Source organism: Notolabrus celidotus, chromosome 13 (genome assembly GCF_009762535.1).
Source record: "Notolabrus celidotus isolate fNotCel1 chromosome 13, fNotCel1.pri, whole genome shotgun sequence".
In the NCBI taxonomy this organism is placed as follows: domain Eukaryota; kingdom Metazoa; phylum Chordata; class Actinopteri; order Labriformes; family Labridae; genus Notolabrus; species Notolabrus celidotus.
The window spans coordinates 9,948,558-9,963,540 of NC_048284.1; the positions used below are offsets into that span (position 1 = coordinate 9,948,558).

Below are 14,983 nucleotides of genomic sequence, written 5' to 3' on the forward strand. Positions count from 1 at the left end.
TTCACATGATAATGGTTTCATTTGTTGGGCAATCTAGAAAAAAAAAACAGGCAGGTCACTGGACAAAGGACAAACTGAGGACACCAAGACAGAGCAAGGCAGGGCAGTTTCTCAGCTTTTCCAGTACAAGTTAAACTGTATCTTAATTATCTGATTCTAACATACGTTGATATTTATTGTTAGAAACTTAACCTACTCAGAGTCAGAAAACACAAACACATCACCCCAGTACTCCGCACACTTCACTGGCTTCCCGTCACTGCAAAAATACATTACAAAGTTGCTCTCATCACCCATCAGTGCATTTATGGAAACGCCCCACCATACCTCAAAGAACTCCTCACCCAGCAAACCCCAACCCGGAACTCACGCTCTGCACATCCAAACCCAGAACCAAGCTCCAGACCACTGGAGACCAGGCCTTTTGTGCTGCTGCACCACGTCTGTAGAACTCCCTGCCCAACCACCTCAGGACCCCACAGACTGTGGATGCTTTTAAGAAACATTTGAAAACCTTCCTCTTTAACCCTCCTGTAATGTTTGTTTCTTAGTGACAGCAATAATGGCATGTTTAATGATTAATAAATGACAGAACCCACAGAAATCCCAATAAACAAATTTTTAAAGCATTATTAACTCCATTACCAACCATTTAAATCAATATTTAGTCCATTGGTGTTTTCTTTAATTCTCACAGATCATGATTCAATAAGGATAACTCACTCGTTCTACATTAAAGTGCATGTATAAACTCTTTTTTAATGTACATTGGAATTCTAGATATAATTACAATAGTTTTATAAGACAGATTTTAGTTAATTTTATTTTGCATTTTATTCTTTTTTTTTTTATCAAGTGATGTTGATAAAATATTCTATATGATGATTGCGCTAATTAAGCCAAGCAGAAGAAGTTTCATACTGAAAAAAAACGTTTAACATTTTTTTTTTTTAGATTTTTTAACTTCAAAATGGGTCAAATTGACCTGCAACATAACATTAGGGTTAAAGAGCCTTTTAACTTATTATAAGTTTTACTGTGTGCCATGCATTATTCTTCTTATTCTTATTCTTATTCTTATTCTTATTATTATTACTATTGTTACTATTATTACTATTATTATTATTAAACCACTGGTGTAATTTTTTTTTTCATGTCATTTTCCTCAGTATACGGTCATGTTTTCTCATCTAAATCAGATTTGGTCATAGACTGTAAATAAAAAGGATTTGGTGCAGATCTAAGACTTTATTTTGAAGCTTCAACCTGGAAGCTGAGTAGTGTTTAGGGTGCTTTGACAGTAGCGCAGGAAGGCAGCATGCCCGGTCAGTGAATCACATGTCTGCACCGTCCCCGTTATCCACTGGTATAAATACGAGCAGCAGATAGACCGGGGCAGCTTCAGACGGTCTGGAGTCTCAGGAAACAAACAGAGGTGAGTCATAGGGGCTTCTATCTTTTATTATGTCGAGGGGTTTGCAGCTCAGTGATGCTCAGAGAAAAACTGTCTCTATATGCAACCTGATAACTGTGTTTTTATGATGAATAAGAGTTGAGCAGAGTGCAAAACAAGAGCTTGTCTTTCAACATGATGAAATCATGAAATGTCAGATATGAAAAAGAAATAGTTTTTTTTTTTCATTTTTCTTATGCTCCCATTAGTTGTTTGATCACTTGCATAAATATGCTGACTATCGTGATTCTTGAATGTTGTTTGTGTTGCCTACTCATGGGTGTGACCTCCATCTTCGGATGAAAACAACTGGATTAGGGTGTGTGACATCATATTGTGGTTGGTTTACTATTATCCCCACAAGCACACCCAGCTGCAGTATTAACCATAAACTGTGAAAGTAAACATGTTGTTTGATGATGATGTGTTATTGACGCAGCTTACTGAATCTAAAAATAGAGTATAAGTAAATGCAGGGTGGATTCTTAAAGACAATTGTAGTAATAATGTGTGAATTTTGTTTAATCCTCCTATAATACGTACATTCGTACATTCACTGCAGAATAGCACGAACTGACCCTAATATCTTCTCAACCATATGACAAGTGAATCCTAGGAGTACAAGAAATCCCCAAACACTTAAAATGAGGCCACATGTACGAGTGTCCCATTTGTTTCAAATGTAGCTCAGGTGATCCAGATTAAATTAATTGTTCTTTCTTATTCTGGGACGGGGAGAGTCGTTTTCTGCAGCTCTAAGCTTCCTACAAAGAAGACCAGAAAAAAACAGAAGAATCAGCAGTATATGAGCTGGGAAAACAAATATGACTAGAAGAAATGACATTGAACCAAAGACACTTAAATCAAAGAAAGAACAGATTACAATACAGTATAAAAAGTGCAGTAAATCAGACTATATTAGTTAACTGTTTAAAGATTTCTAGTAAAGCAACTCTAGTAGCTGTGATTTGTGTAACCTTGTAAAGTATTAAGGTTTAAGGATATAACCTTTGTAATAAAAAAACAGCTGATGGTTTCAACTAATGTTTATGGTCATCAAGGATTACAATTTGATGTATGAAATATAAGGTTTTAGTAGTACTTTCTTTTTTGACAATATAAAACCTAACATTCACTGTATATGGATGACACCGCCTCCCCCCTTTGTAAAAAAAAGTACACCCACTGAGATAATGTGCTGATGACGTATTTGGAGCCATGACAAGCACAAAAGTGATGAAGCTGATAAAAGCTGTAGAATTGAGGTCATGCTTATTCAGCTGAACAAAACACCCATTTAACTTCTGGATAAAACCAACCATCCCTCAGGTTGGTACAGTCCACAGTAGAACATAATCTTGTGTCGTTTTGAAGCAGACACTCATGGTTACAGAAAGCTCAATAGCTTACGAGCTAGTGTTTGCTACGTTTTCTCTCTCCTCTATTCTGCTGATCTCGCCGCATTTATCAACAGAGAGCTGTGAATCATGTTGTCACACCCTTTCTTTAGTTTTCTAGTTTATTATAAAGAAGGAGGCGGGGTTTATGACCTATAATGCAGCCAATCACCAGCGGGGACTCTAAATGTTTTGGCTTCACTTTCAGGGTGCAGTTGTGTCATCCATCTACTGATATAGTCTGTAGTGCTTGTGTTGCTGTTAGTGGAGACAGGCCCTTACAGTCATTTTAAAAAAAAAAAAGGGAAATAAATAATAAATAAATAGGAAAATTCTTACATTTGGACCCAGAACCAAAAGCTGGAATTGGGTAAAATTTTAATATTTTTCCTCAAACATTCACTGTCTTTTAAACTTTTTATATATATTACATATGCATAGTGTATGAATACAATGTTTTAAGGTAATATTGTAAGGTAACATTGACCTACTGTGAAGAAATGGAACAGAATACCATGATAAATGATGTAATACAATATAAAGTACAATAATAACAGATTGATAGTAATGTAGTTTTATTATAAAGGGATACATCTGATTCTATGCCTTGCCATACACAATTCTTTTTGGATGTGGACTCTTAAAAACTCCAAGCTCAGCATCTCATACAGATTTGTTTTTTTTTACAAAGAAACCATGCACTGCACCATGAACAGATATTCACCTGTATTTTACATAATGAAGATTTAACATGACTTACTGGACGCCCTTGGAGTCAACATCTAGCCAGGCAGTCAGTTTACATTCTTTCAGTTGTGTAACAAGGACCCCTACAGCTGCAGCAAATAGCACTGTAAATTATTTCTCCTCTTGCCCTCCTTTTCCTTAACTTGTTCAACTGTCTTTCTCTCACTCTCTCTGTTTTTTGTTTCTCTCTTCTCTTATTCATTGCTCATTGCATGTCCAGGTTTACTCAGTCTGCTTTTTTCCCCCTCATAAATAAAAGGCTCCTGTTTCCTGTTTACAAAACTTCCAGTAACTTACACACTGTAATTAAGTTTATTGTAAAATGGAAAAACAACCTTGTTGTGTAAGCAGCTGCAGTTTGCTGCAGTGTAGTTGTGAAACTTGTGAGCTCATACGGAGGAGGACAAAGTGGGACATTTTTTTCGGTCCCCAGGTGGACGACCATTCCTTCTGGGTTTGAGAGAGATGATGACATTTTGTTCTGAAGAGAAATACCCTCTAAGTTTCTTCAGCGTGCAGTGAGCTGGAAATTATTGCTACTTTCTTTTTTGTAAAGAAGAGAAGAAAAACTGGATTTTTTTATTCAACTATGGATCATAATACTTCTAAAGATGCATCCAGAGTAATTCATTTGAATTTAATGGAGCAGCCCTGAAAATATGGAGTCTTGGATTTTAATGATTTCACTCAATTTAAAAATAATTCAGCTTCAATGAAATTTTGACGATACTACTTAAACTCCAGTATAAGATTAGGTGATTTGAAAAAATGCAATTGATGGAAGATTTAAAAACATTTCTATGGTGTTTTGAAAGCTTTAAACCAAATATGATACCAAAAAAAAAAAAACACTGTCTTGTGTTTGTTTCCATAGGAACAGGAGATGGTGGGCAGGCAAGAGATGAACTACTTCTTTCGAACATAAAAAAAACTGGTTACATAAGAGTTCTGCTTTTGAAGAAATGTCATATTATCATATTGTATACAAAGCAATCGTTTTAGGATTTGGTATTCGTCAACACGCACTTTTAGCTTCAATCCTATAATGACCTTAAGAATTTAACTCACTATGACCAAAGTAAAGGTATCAGAAGCTGCTATAATAAGCACTCTGCGTACTTGTTTAGTTACACACTTCTGAAACTTTTCAGGACGCATGAGTGCGTATGTGAATAATCTGTCCTTGAAATTTTCTAAAGTTGCCCGTTCACACATAGTGTGTCCCTCCGAGCAGGAAGTCTTCCCTGTCAGACCAAAGGAAGGGGTTTAGTCTCAAGAGGAAGGAGAGGTCATCAAAAGCACTCGGGTGTAATATTCACAGTACGATGGTGGACGAAGTAACAAAGCCCTTCAGTATGATGATAGCTTTTGCGTTAATAATATCAATACTCATGTAAACTGACGTATGTGCAACCTATTGTGTTTTTATGCAAGGTTGTAAAGAGTCACTGTGATTGGTTAGTTACATTCAAGCTGATCCTGATTGGTTGTTTGATTCAGACCAGACCATAGACTGTATACAATTTGGACGTAGTATCCGTGACCCATCTGTTCCTGAGCGCTGTTTTGAAGCCAATCGACGGCGGCAGCCATATTGGAAATGCAGAACTCAACCAGGCATAGCGTGGGGTAAAGGGGCGGAGTTTGAGCCTCTTAGCCAACAGCTATGTGTTCCTGTCCGGGAGTCAAGTCAGTCATGTCCTTATTTGGGCAAAAACTCGTAATCTTAATATCTTGTAAACAGTGTGTGCCGTTAGAGAAATTAGCTACGTAGGGCCAAGCCGTTTTTTGAACCAGGCTGTAAACATGTTTATTAATGCTGCAAAGATCGTCTTTTCCCCATTCATATCTATGTGGTTTCCGGTGTTTCTGCAGCCAGCCTCAAGCGGATTCTTGATGAATTGCAGTTTATAACACTTCCACATGGGCCTCATAGTTTGAGACCGGAGGTTGCTGCTTGGACCAGACCAGTCTTTTTTTAATTGAACACAAAGGGGCGAGTGTTCAGCAACACAGATCAGACACATTTATTTAAAGTAGCACTTCGATGTGACATAGTGACATACAATGATCAAAATCTGTTACCAAAATTCTAATGGAGTAAAGTTGCATACTGTAGCTTTAAATACTGAGGCAGAACATTTCACATTTAAGTGGCAGCCTCATTGGTTGTTTATAAAAAAACGCCTTAATGGCTGCCCAGTGTTTGGTAGACAATTTTGAGTGGCCTGAACTCAATCAGGCTCCTGGAAATCTGTCTGAACGGTGTGGTGAACAGGAGCATCTGCCAGAGCAAACATAACATGGGCTCGCAGATTTGTCTGGTTCTTGGGCCACTTAGATTCCAGAGGTGTTGCTCTGCAACCTTGACCTCATAACCCATTGTTACGCCAGGTTATAGGCCTGGCTGAGGGGACTGACGACCTCTCTTATGCTGTTGTAGCTAAATGGGAGCAAATCTCTGCTGCCAGGTGCCAAAACTGTGGTGCAAAGCTGGACACCAGAAGGGTGGAGGCTTTAATGCAGCAGATCAGTGGCCATGGTTTGGACTTTTTCACAGTCACAGAATGGATGCAGTCAGTGTCCATATGCTTGGTTAGCATTTCGTCATACTTTTGGATGTGGTGTTCAAAGTATTTCCCCCGTCATCCTTTAATAGCAAATAAAAGCTTTTAACCATGATAAAATAACATCACTACTTTGCTCAGTAGTGGTTGATCCAGTAGATTGGTGTACTTAGGTTGTAGAGGTGTGTATTTGGAGGAAAGGGGAGGATTGTAGCTGCAGAAATAATCAACAATGAGAGATCTGAACCACCTGGGAAAAGCTGCAGTCCAGTCCATCTGTCTTCTTACTCTCCTTGGTGTCTTCATCTTGAGTTTTCAGTGTAGAGAAAGACGATCAGGAGCTGCTCTCGCTCTCTGTTGAAGCTAACGTTGTCCTTGTTGAAAATGTGGGCAGCTGACGAAGCAAACATCCGAGGAAAATGTGTAAACACAGAAAGAGCCTGCTGTTTGAAAGGCACAACAGGCCAAAGTCACAGGGGAAACTGATCAGAGGTCAGTGTTGAGGACCTCAGAAAGTGTTTGTTGGTGTTTGGTGAATGAAAAAGGATCCATTCAGCAGGAGGAGTTTGAATAATGCATTAGTATTGATCCATGCAGTTATTTTTGTGTAATGCTGTGTAAGGGTGGGTAACTGCTGAGCAAGCTGGGTCATTTTTTAACTGCGTAGCTCTCCGTCTGCATTCTCTGCAGCTTGTTCCGCCCTCTAGTGGATGAAAAGGGAAATTACAACAACATAACAGCAAAGTCAAAAGGAGTTTATACTGACTTTGTTTATTTCTGATGTGTGTTTTATTTTCCTTTCAGCATTTTACTTTCATCATTGCCTGCTGGCCCCGTTGTGAGAGTCAGAGAGGATGTTGATGATGATGATGATGATGAAGAAGAAGGGGTCGAAGTCTCTGGCTTTGTTCGCTTTCCTTCTGGCCTCAGCCAACTGTATCCTTCCTCCAACCAAGGATGATCTCGCCCGTAAGTTTCACTTCAGAGAAGTTCGAAGAGACACTTCAACAAATTCAGAAAAATTAAGATGATTTTTTACATTTTTCATTCTTTGTATTTGTTAATCAGAAAACAAACACAGACATCTCCATATCACATAATATATAGAGATAACTATGTCTGGAAAAAGATATCAGTTTGGCCAAAAAGGACAGGATTACGTTTTGTCATTTTGTTATTATGCAGCACAGACCTGGAATAACCTCCCAGAGAGTATTAGACAAGCCCCAATTCTGACCACTTTTAAGTCCAGACTAAAAACATTCCTCTTTTTAGCCGCTTACACTCCTCAATAATGGATGCAAACCCACTTTTAAACCTTAGTTTTTATTTCTGTAACTGCAAACCTTTAATTTCTTTTAAAAAACTGAGTTTTAATGAAGTTTCAAAACTAATTTTACTTTCTGTCTTTCTTGATATTATTTTTTAAAATATTTTATGTTTCCATGCTTATGTTTGTTTAATGTCATATTTAAAATTAAGAGGTCTGAGCCAGCTTCGAGCTGCGACTGGACACAGAAAAGATTCAATGTGAGAGTCTTAATCCTTGGGAAGAAGTTCTGAGATGAATCGATAATTAAAGGGTTCATTTTGGTTAAGACAAGACCAGTTGTGATTCTGTGTCCGGCGGGACAGTAAGACTGCAAGTTACGGACTTCAGAGTAGTGAAGAGGGTTGATCATTTGTAATAATCCCTCCTAATTTAAATATATAATAAGACCCAACACTGTTTACTATGTACGTTAAGTAACATAAGTACACAGAGAGAGTAGATCAAACATAACTGGCCGCATATAAAATGTAAATGTTTGAAGTGTTTGCTGTGTGTTTTTGTTGATTGTTACTGTTCTGGTTTTTGTTTTTAACTCTGTAAAGCACTTTGAATTGCTCTTTGTATGAATGGTGCTTTATATATAAACTTACCTTGCCTTGCCTACGTTGCAAAACTTTACACCTAAAGCACGTCTTCGGTGCGTTTGTTTTTGTAGAGATCTCCCTGCAGGGCGAGCAGTACCTGGATAAACAGATTGAAAACGCCGTTAACGGAGTGAAGGAGATGAAGACTGTGATGCAGAAATCTTCTGAGGAGCACATTAAGTTTTTGGATGCACTGACCAAGACCAAGGCGCAGAAGGAGGTAAAATCTAGAGATGGACGGATGAAGACAAAGCTCCAAAGCTTGTATCATTTGAAAATAATATAATGATTAATGATTTGACCTTGTAAATACATACATCAGGTTTAACATATGTTTGACAGGAATGCCCAACAAACAGACTGAGCTCATTGTTCTACTTTTTTGAATCCTATGAGACTATAAAGTCACTGTAAATAATTGTGTCCAGGGCTTTTAAACTGTATTACCAATCAATCAATCCATCTTTATTTATATATAACACCAAATCACAACATATATTATCTCAAGAGGCTTTACAAACAGAGCAGGTCAACAACATACTCAGTCTGATCTCATCTTCATCCACCATGAGCAGAGCACTTTGCAGCATTTAGCAATTTACAACAGCAAGGACAAACTTCCTTTAACAGGCAGAAACCTCAAGCAGAACCAGACTCATGTTAGACACACATCTGCCTCGGCCGAGTTAGGGTTGGAAAGAGGGATTGAGAAGAAGAGAGAGAGACGACAGTGGTGAGACGTATAGAAGTAGTTGTAGCAGCGTGAGTATGGCACGTCCACAGCAGCAGGCAGTGATTCAGAGGAATCTAACGAGACAAGGGACCTCGGAAAGTTAACTCCTAAAGATTCCACCAAAGTTGGAGCTTACCTCTAGAACTTTTCGTCTCTGTTTCCCTGCAGGAGGCGATGCGTACGGCTCAGGAGATGGAGACCAAGCTGGAGCAGGAGGAGGAGGTGTGCAACGAGACGATGAAGACTCTGTGGGAGGAGTGTAAGCCTTGTCTGAAGAACACCTGCGTTAAATATTACTCCAGAACATGCAGCAGTGGATCTGGACTAGTGGGACGACAGGTCAGACCATCACTGAATGTTTGGAATCTTTTTCCATCACTGTCTCAGCCTGAGAGTATAGATATTTAACATTTAATGTGTTCTTATTATACCTATAGCTGGATGAGGTTCTGAACAGAACGTCTCCTTTTTCCATCTGGATCAACGGAGAGAAGTTGGATGTCCTGGAGAGAGAGGGACAACGACAGGGCAAAGAATTCAAGAACCTGGAGGAGAAATACACAGAAATGGCTGACGGTGTGGACAGCATCTTTACAGACAGTATGAAGGTACTGCTTATCTGTACACAGGACACACAGAGACACAACGAGTATACAGACAAACATATCCACACACTTAATGAAATAATCTGCCCCACATGCTGGTTTCACATCCTTACCTTCAGTCTCTGTCTTTATTCAGGTGGCTGATCACATACACTACAGTCCTCCAGTGTTCTTCCTCGGACCGTTCACTCGCCGCAGCAGAAGCATCCGCTCTCTTTTCCGCGACCCTTTCCACAGTTTCCAGGATCTCTTCACCCCGATGATGGGCATGGGCAGGAACTTCTTCAGCTCCATGGGCTCCATGATGGACTTTGACTCAGACATGTCTCCTAATGAGGGTACAAAGATCACTTAGCTATTATTACACGTCTGCTTAAAACATTTACTGCATCAGATTAAAAAAAAAACATATTAAAGCTAAGCTAAACAGCTAAAAAATATAATGCTACAAAATGAAAGGAGAGAAAAGTCTGCGTAAAAGTCTAAACTCACAAGATAAGGTAGATAAGTACAAATTGAAAGGTATTGTTTAGGTGCTTTTCGACCAAGAGTTCCGGGGTCTTTCAGCCCCCGGAACTACTTTCCCGGAAACGAAAAGGTTCCTGTGCCCCCATTGTTGTCAGCATTTCGACCGCAGGCTGAATCCCAGGTAGATTGTGCAAATTAGGCCAGTGATGTATGGAGGAAAAATTATATTTAATAATATTTTGAAATCTTAATAAAACACTAAACTAGTATGCATTCCCAGGAACTCCCTCTGTGTTTCAACAACTGTGTAAACTCCACAGACACTGTTACGTTCAACCAAAAGTCCCAGAACCTTTGAAAAGTACTATCCCCAAAACAAGGGCTTTTCAGGGGAGATTATCTACCCCTGAACTAAATTTAGACCCTGGTTCCTCCGGTCGAAACGCACGTAGTTCAGGGGTAAAGTCCCTAATTCTGGGGTAAAGTGCAGTGGAAAAACGCCTTTTGGGTATTTTTAAACTCACTTCCTACTGAAGTCCGTTTTAGTCAAGTGTAAAAGTCAGTTTGTGTACAGGCATTAATTTTTTAGCCATGTGACCATTTTGAAAACTTATTATCAGAGAACTGATCGACATCTTTAACATTTTCCCAATTTATTTGAATTTTAAGAGCTGAAAAAAAATCTGTACCTCTCAGCATTCAGTAAATTTGGATTAAAACATAAGAGCACTTTCATTAATGTACAGTATATCTCATTTAAAAAAAAAAACAGCCCTCATGTATTGTGGGTATGAAGGAGGTAAGGCTCATCAGTGTATTTAAATGTTGTGGAAGTGTTTGTTAGTTCAATATTGTTGTTGTTTAAGTATCAATCATCTAGCAGCAGACAGCAATCCTCATGAATCATGGGATTAGTAAACTTGAGTTGTATATTGAAACAAATGGAACTGTAAGAGTCTCTGCAGGGTTTTTCAGTCATTCTCAAACTTCGGATGTAAACTTAAATCATTACTTTCTTTTCAGTGAAGATAAATCTGTTTGTACGTATCTTGTCACAGATGGGGACGTGAACGAGGACGTGGTTATCACCAAACCTTTTGGTAATGGACAGATGACGTGCAGAGAGATTCGCCGCAACTCAGCCGGCTGCATCAAGTTCAGAGATGAGTGTCAGAAATGCAAAGAGATCCAACATATTGGTGAGTGTGATATTTTGTCTTCACCTTTTAAATCAGTAGAATTACTCTGAAATGTTAACATTGATACTAGAATAGTGAAATAACACGCGTGATGAGGGTAATACATGTAGAATGTAAAGAAGTGTGAGTGAGATAGAGTATTAAAAAATGAATTCTTGATAATAAGAAGTATATGTGACACAGCTGTCGGATTTTGGACAAAAAAGGTGTGTTACAATTGTCTCAGCCATTCCCAAGGGTAAGTATAACGGGGGCGCTCTTTCACATCCTCTCTCACAATTTATTTGTTTTTATAAAGCGAAATTATAAATTAAAAAGCTGCAGCAGTGCAAATATATTCATCCACATACATGTAACACTTTTAAAGAGACAAAATAAGAATTAATTCTGAATTGTAAAAATGCTGTCCACCTGCAGTACCTTCATGACCCACCAGGGGGCTGCGACTCATGCTGGTGGGTCATGAAGGTACCACACTTCTATACTTCAAAAATACTCAGAGGAAGCAGGAGACCTTTCCTTTTTCCTAATATGACAACATGCATTTTTTAGTATGTTTTTACCCACTTTGAGGAACAAAACTTCAAACACAACAATTATAGTATCAACTGCTCATATGATAAAGCCTGAAGCCGCTTATTTATGTGTCTATGAGTTACTGAGCCATGATGGCCTTTATGTGGAAATTATGTTTAAAGCTCCTGTGAGGAACACAGCACATCACCCCCACTCTCATTCACCTCCACTGGCTCCCTGTAAAGTACCGCATCACCTCCTCCTCCTCACCTACAAATCCCTGCATGCCCTCGCCCCCCAATACCTGGCTGACCTCCTCCACCAACACACTCCATCCCGGAACCTAAGGTCTTCGGACCTGGGTCTCCTCTCCATCCCCCAGGCTAAGCTGCGGACCTACAGGGACAGAGCATTCAGTGTGGTAGCCCCTACTCTGTGGAACTCTCTCCCTCCCGGCATCTGCAGCACCCCATCCCTGGACACTTTAAAGAAAGCAGTCAAAATGCACCATTTCCTCAAGGCCTTTCCCCGTTAGATATCCACACCTAACCCCCAGACCCCCTACCTGACCCTGTGAAGCAACCTTGGGTTTCTTGAAAGGCGCTATATAAATATCAGTTATTATTATTAGGAACTTTCTGTTTGTGTTGACTTTGGTGCCCCCAAGTGGACTAAGTGATCTTGCTTTTTTTCCTGTACATGTGTAAATGATGTTATCTCCTCCTGCTTTCAACTAACAGTCAACTATTTCCCTCATTAAGAATATTTACTGCAGGAAAAGGATTTTTCTTGACGTGCAGTCAATCCCCTCATCTGATGCCTACCCTCTCACAGCGATTTCAGGCTTGAAAATAACAAAACAGGAATGATCAATACCTTTTCTAACAATCTTGTTTGCTTTTCAAGGTCATAAAGAGGCATCACTGTTTATTTCAGTCCATTTCATGTCCACTCAAAAACTCCTCACAGGAGCTTTTATGTAAAGTGTCCATGTGGCGAGTCTAGAGTTAGCTATAGTGTTCTTATCCTTGAAATACCTGACTCTTTAGCTTCCAATTAAAACTAAAACAATGTTGTTTTTTAATTGGTTTACCCGAGTGTGGACATCAGTGATTTTTCTTACCCCACTCGTGCACCTTAATGAGGATTTTCTCTGTTTCCTGCTTAGACTGCTCCGGAAAGAGGCCTCTGGAGGGCCCACTGAAGGAGGAGCTGGAGGCGGCGTTGGCCATGACCGAGCGTTTCACGCAGCAGTATAACAACCTCCTGAAGAGGTTTGAGGAGAAGATGTTCAACACCTCCTCCATCGTGGATCTGCTCAACACACAGTTCGGCTGGGTGTCGTCTCTGGCAAACAGCACTAAAGACGACATCTTCAAGATCCAGACGGTATGTAGACCTGCTGCTGTTCTGCTTCACTCTTTGACTCTTTTAATGCAGCTTTGCATTTTTCCTAATTTGACTTGAATTACAGAGGTCAGATTTTTGCTCTGTAATTAAAGGCTATAAGATTTAAAGGTCTTACACTTAACAGGCATTACAGCATTTATTCAACTAAAAATGATATCTGCAGTGAAACAGTGTGAGAATGTGCAGTGACTGAAAGACAAACTGAAACCGTCCCTGTTCCTCAGGTGATCTGCAAGGACTCTGAGGAGAAGCCAGGTGAGACTGAGAAGCACTCCGAAGACACAAAGGTGTCTGTGAAGCTCTTCGACTCTCAGCCCATGAACTTCACGGTGCCGGGCGACATCCCCTGGACCGACCCCAAGTTCTCTGAGGTGGTGGCTCAGGAGGCTCTGGACCGCTACAAGGAAACCAGCATGTGAGTTTCAGCAGGAGGAATGATGTGAAAATACCCCCAAAAATAAAAAAAAGAGCACAATGACATACTGATCCCCTGAGTTTTTGATATAACTTCAGTCTGGTTTAAAGTCATCCCAAAATCTTGCAGTTCTCTCTGACTGGGTTTTATTTTGGGAAACAGCTTTTTATATAATATGCAGGGAAGATTCATTTGTTCATACTTTCTGAATAATAGGATGTTGAAGAATGACTGATGTTCTTCTCTTTTGTTTTCACAGTGTGCTTAAATAAAGTCGGATTAACGCCCCCATCTTGCTGACAAGAGAATGCTCAGGATTCATCAGAAATCACACCTGGAACAACTTCTCTTCTAGTCCTGCTTTTGCAAACGACACAGTTAAACCTCAGAGGTTTCATGGTTACATTAGAGCTCTTTGTCCTGCTGTAAGGGAAGATTTTTACTAAGTGTAGGTTAAAAGCCTCTTTGTGTTTAGACTGCAATAACTCCAACATAAGGCCTGATGTGAGGTGGGCCTTTTGCAAACAAGTTCCATAGCACTTAAATGATTCACGCGTAAGTTTCCATTAAAAACAAGATTTTATGTGGCTGAGTTATTTTTCAGCCTTTCTAACAGATTAAGATGAAACTGATATTTCCTCTAAGGCTGCTTCAGTGACTTTGACGACCTGAACTTCCCTTCCACAGATCTCTGATAGTGTTATTGGAGTTGGTTGAAGTGGGTGTTTTTGCAGGGGTTAAACTTGCTGACTCTAGAGATTATAGTTGTGCAATAGGAATAGATTTTGTTCAGGACTGCTTTAAACTGCTCTGTAGAGCAGCCTAGTGTTGAAGCAACACTTAGAGATCTAATAAAACCTGCTCAAACCCACTCACTGTCTTTGTCATTTCTCTTCACTCTTTTAAATAGAGTCCGAGCTTCTCATCTGGGTTAACGTAGCTGTTCAAGAAACATGGCCACTTTTGTAGTTTTATCTAATGATCCTATCTTTTCTTACATTATGACTGGTTAGTTTGTTGCTGTAGTACTCAAGTGTTCTTCACAAGATTTCTGTTTGTCTCATCCATTGCAATTTCTTTATGTTTTTATCTCATATTAATTCTCACTTAAGACATCATTAAAAAAAGGTAATAAAAAAAAAGAAAAAACTAAAAATTTCAGGGATTTTTGTTCATTTTTCAGAAAACCTAATGTAGAGTAAATCACTGTATGACTTTTATTCTCCAAGTGCACATGATCAAGTTTGAGCTGACTTGAAGATCTTGAAAAACGTAGTTTCAAATCCTGCAGAATGCCTCCATATCATGACAGATTCCTGTCAAAATAAAAGATTTTAGTCAGCAAAAAACATTTCAAATACGAAATAAAATGAATGAGAATTTGCCCCGACGTTTCTATGCACCTGTCCTCACATGTTTATCCTAAAATCCAGTTGCTATTTTCCAACTTAGCTGAGTCACTGTAACAAGAGTGAGAAGCTCGGACACCAAAAGAATCTCTTAAAATGATACAGTTAATGTGTTGATGAAGCGCATTGATCAATTACTGCTAGTGC

General features: G+C 39.2%; 1 protein-coding gene across 1 annotated transcript; it reads left to right on the forward strand.

The window, feature by feature from the left end:
- The first annotated feature begins 1,305 nt into the window (after nucleotides 1-1,305).
- clu (clusterin) lies at nucleotides 1,306-14,298 on the forward strand. The gene is made up of 10 exons (XM_034700249.1): nucleotides 1,306-1,435; nucleotides 6,969-7,133; nucleotides 8,153-8,301; nucleotides 8,983-9,153; nucleotides 9,252-9,422; nucleotides 9,556-9,757; nucleotides 10,946-11,086; nucleotides 12,771-12,991; nucleotides 13,237-13,427; nucleotides 13,687-14,298. Exons 2-10 carry the CDS (start codon nucleotides 7,019-7,021, stop codon nucleotides 13,697-13,699), a joined length of 1,374 nt encoding a protein of 457 aa, XP_034556140.1. The 5' UTR covers nucleotides 1,306-1,435; nucleotides 6,969-7,018; the 3' UTR covers nucleotides 13,700-14,298.
- Nucleotides 14,299-14,983: the final 685 nt, after the last annotated feature.

Excerpts from the sequence above, each read along its gene's own strand:
- clu (XM_034700249.1), top strand. The coding sequence starts at position 7,019 with ATGTTGATGATGATGATGATGATGAAGAAGAAGGGGTCGAAGTCTCTG. Across the intron at positions 9,758-10,945 it reads AGACATGTCTCCTAATGAGG|ATGGGGACGTGAACGAGGAC; the intron begins GTACAAAGATCA and ends ATCTTGTCACAG. Across the intron at positions 11,087-12,770 it reads CAAAGAGATCCAACATATTG|ACTGCTCCGGAAAGAGGCCT; the intron begins GTGAGTGTGATA and ends TTTCCTGCTTAG.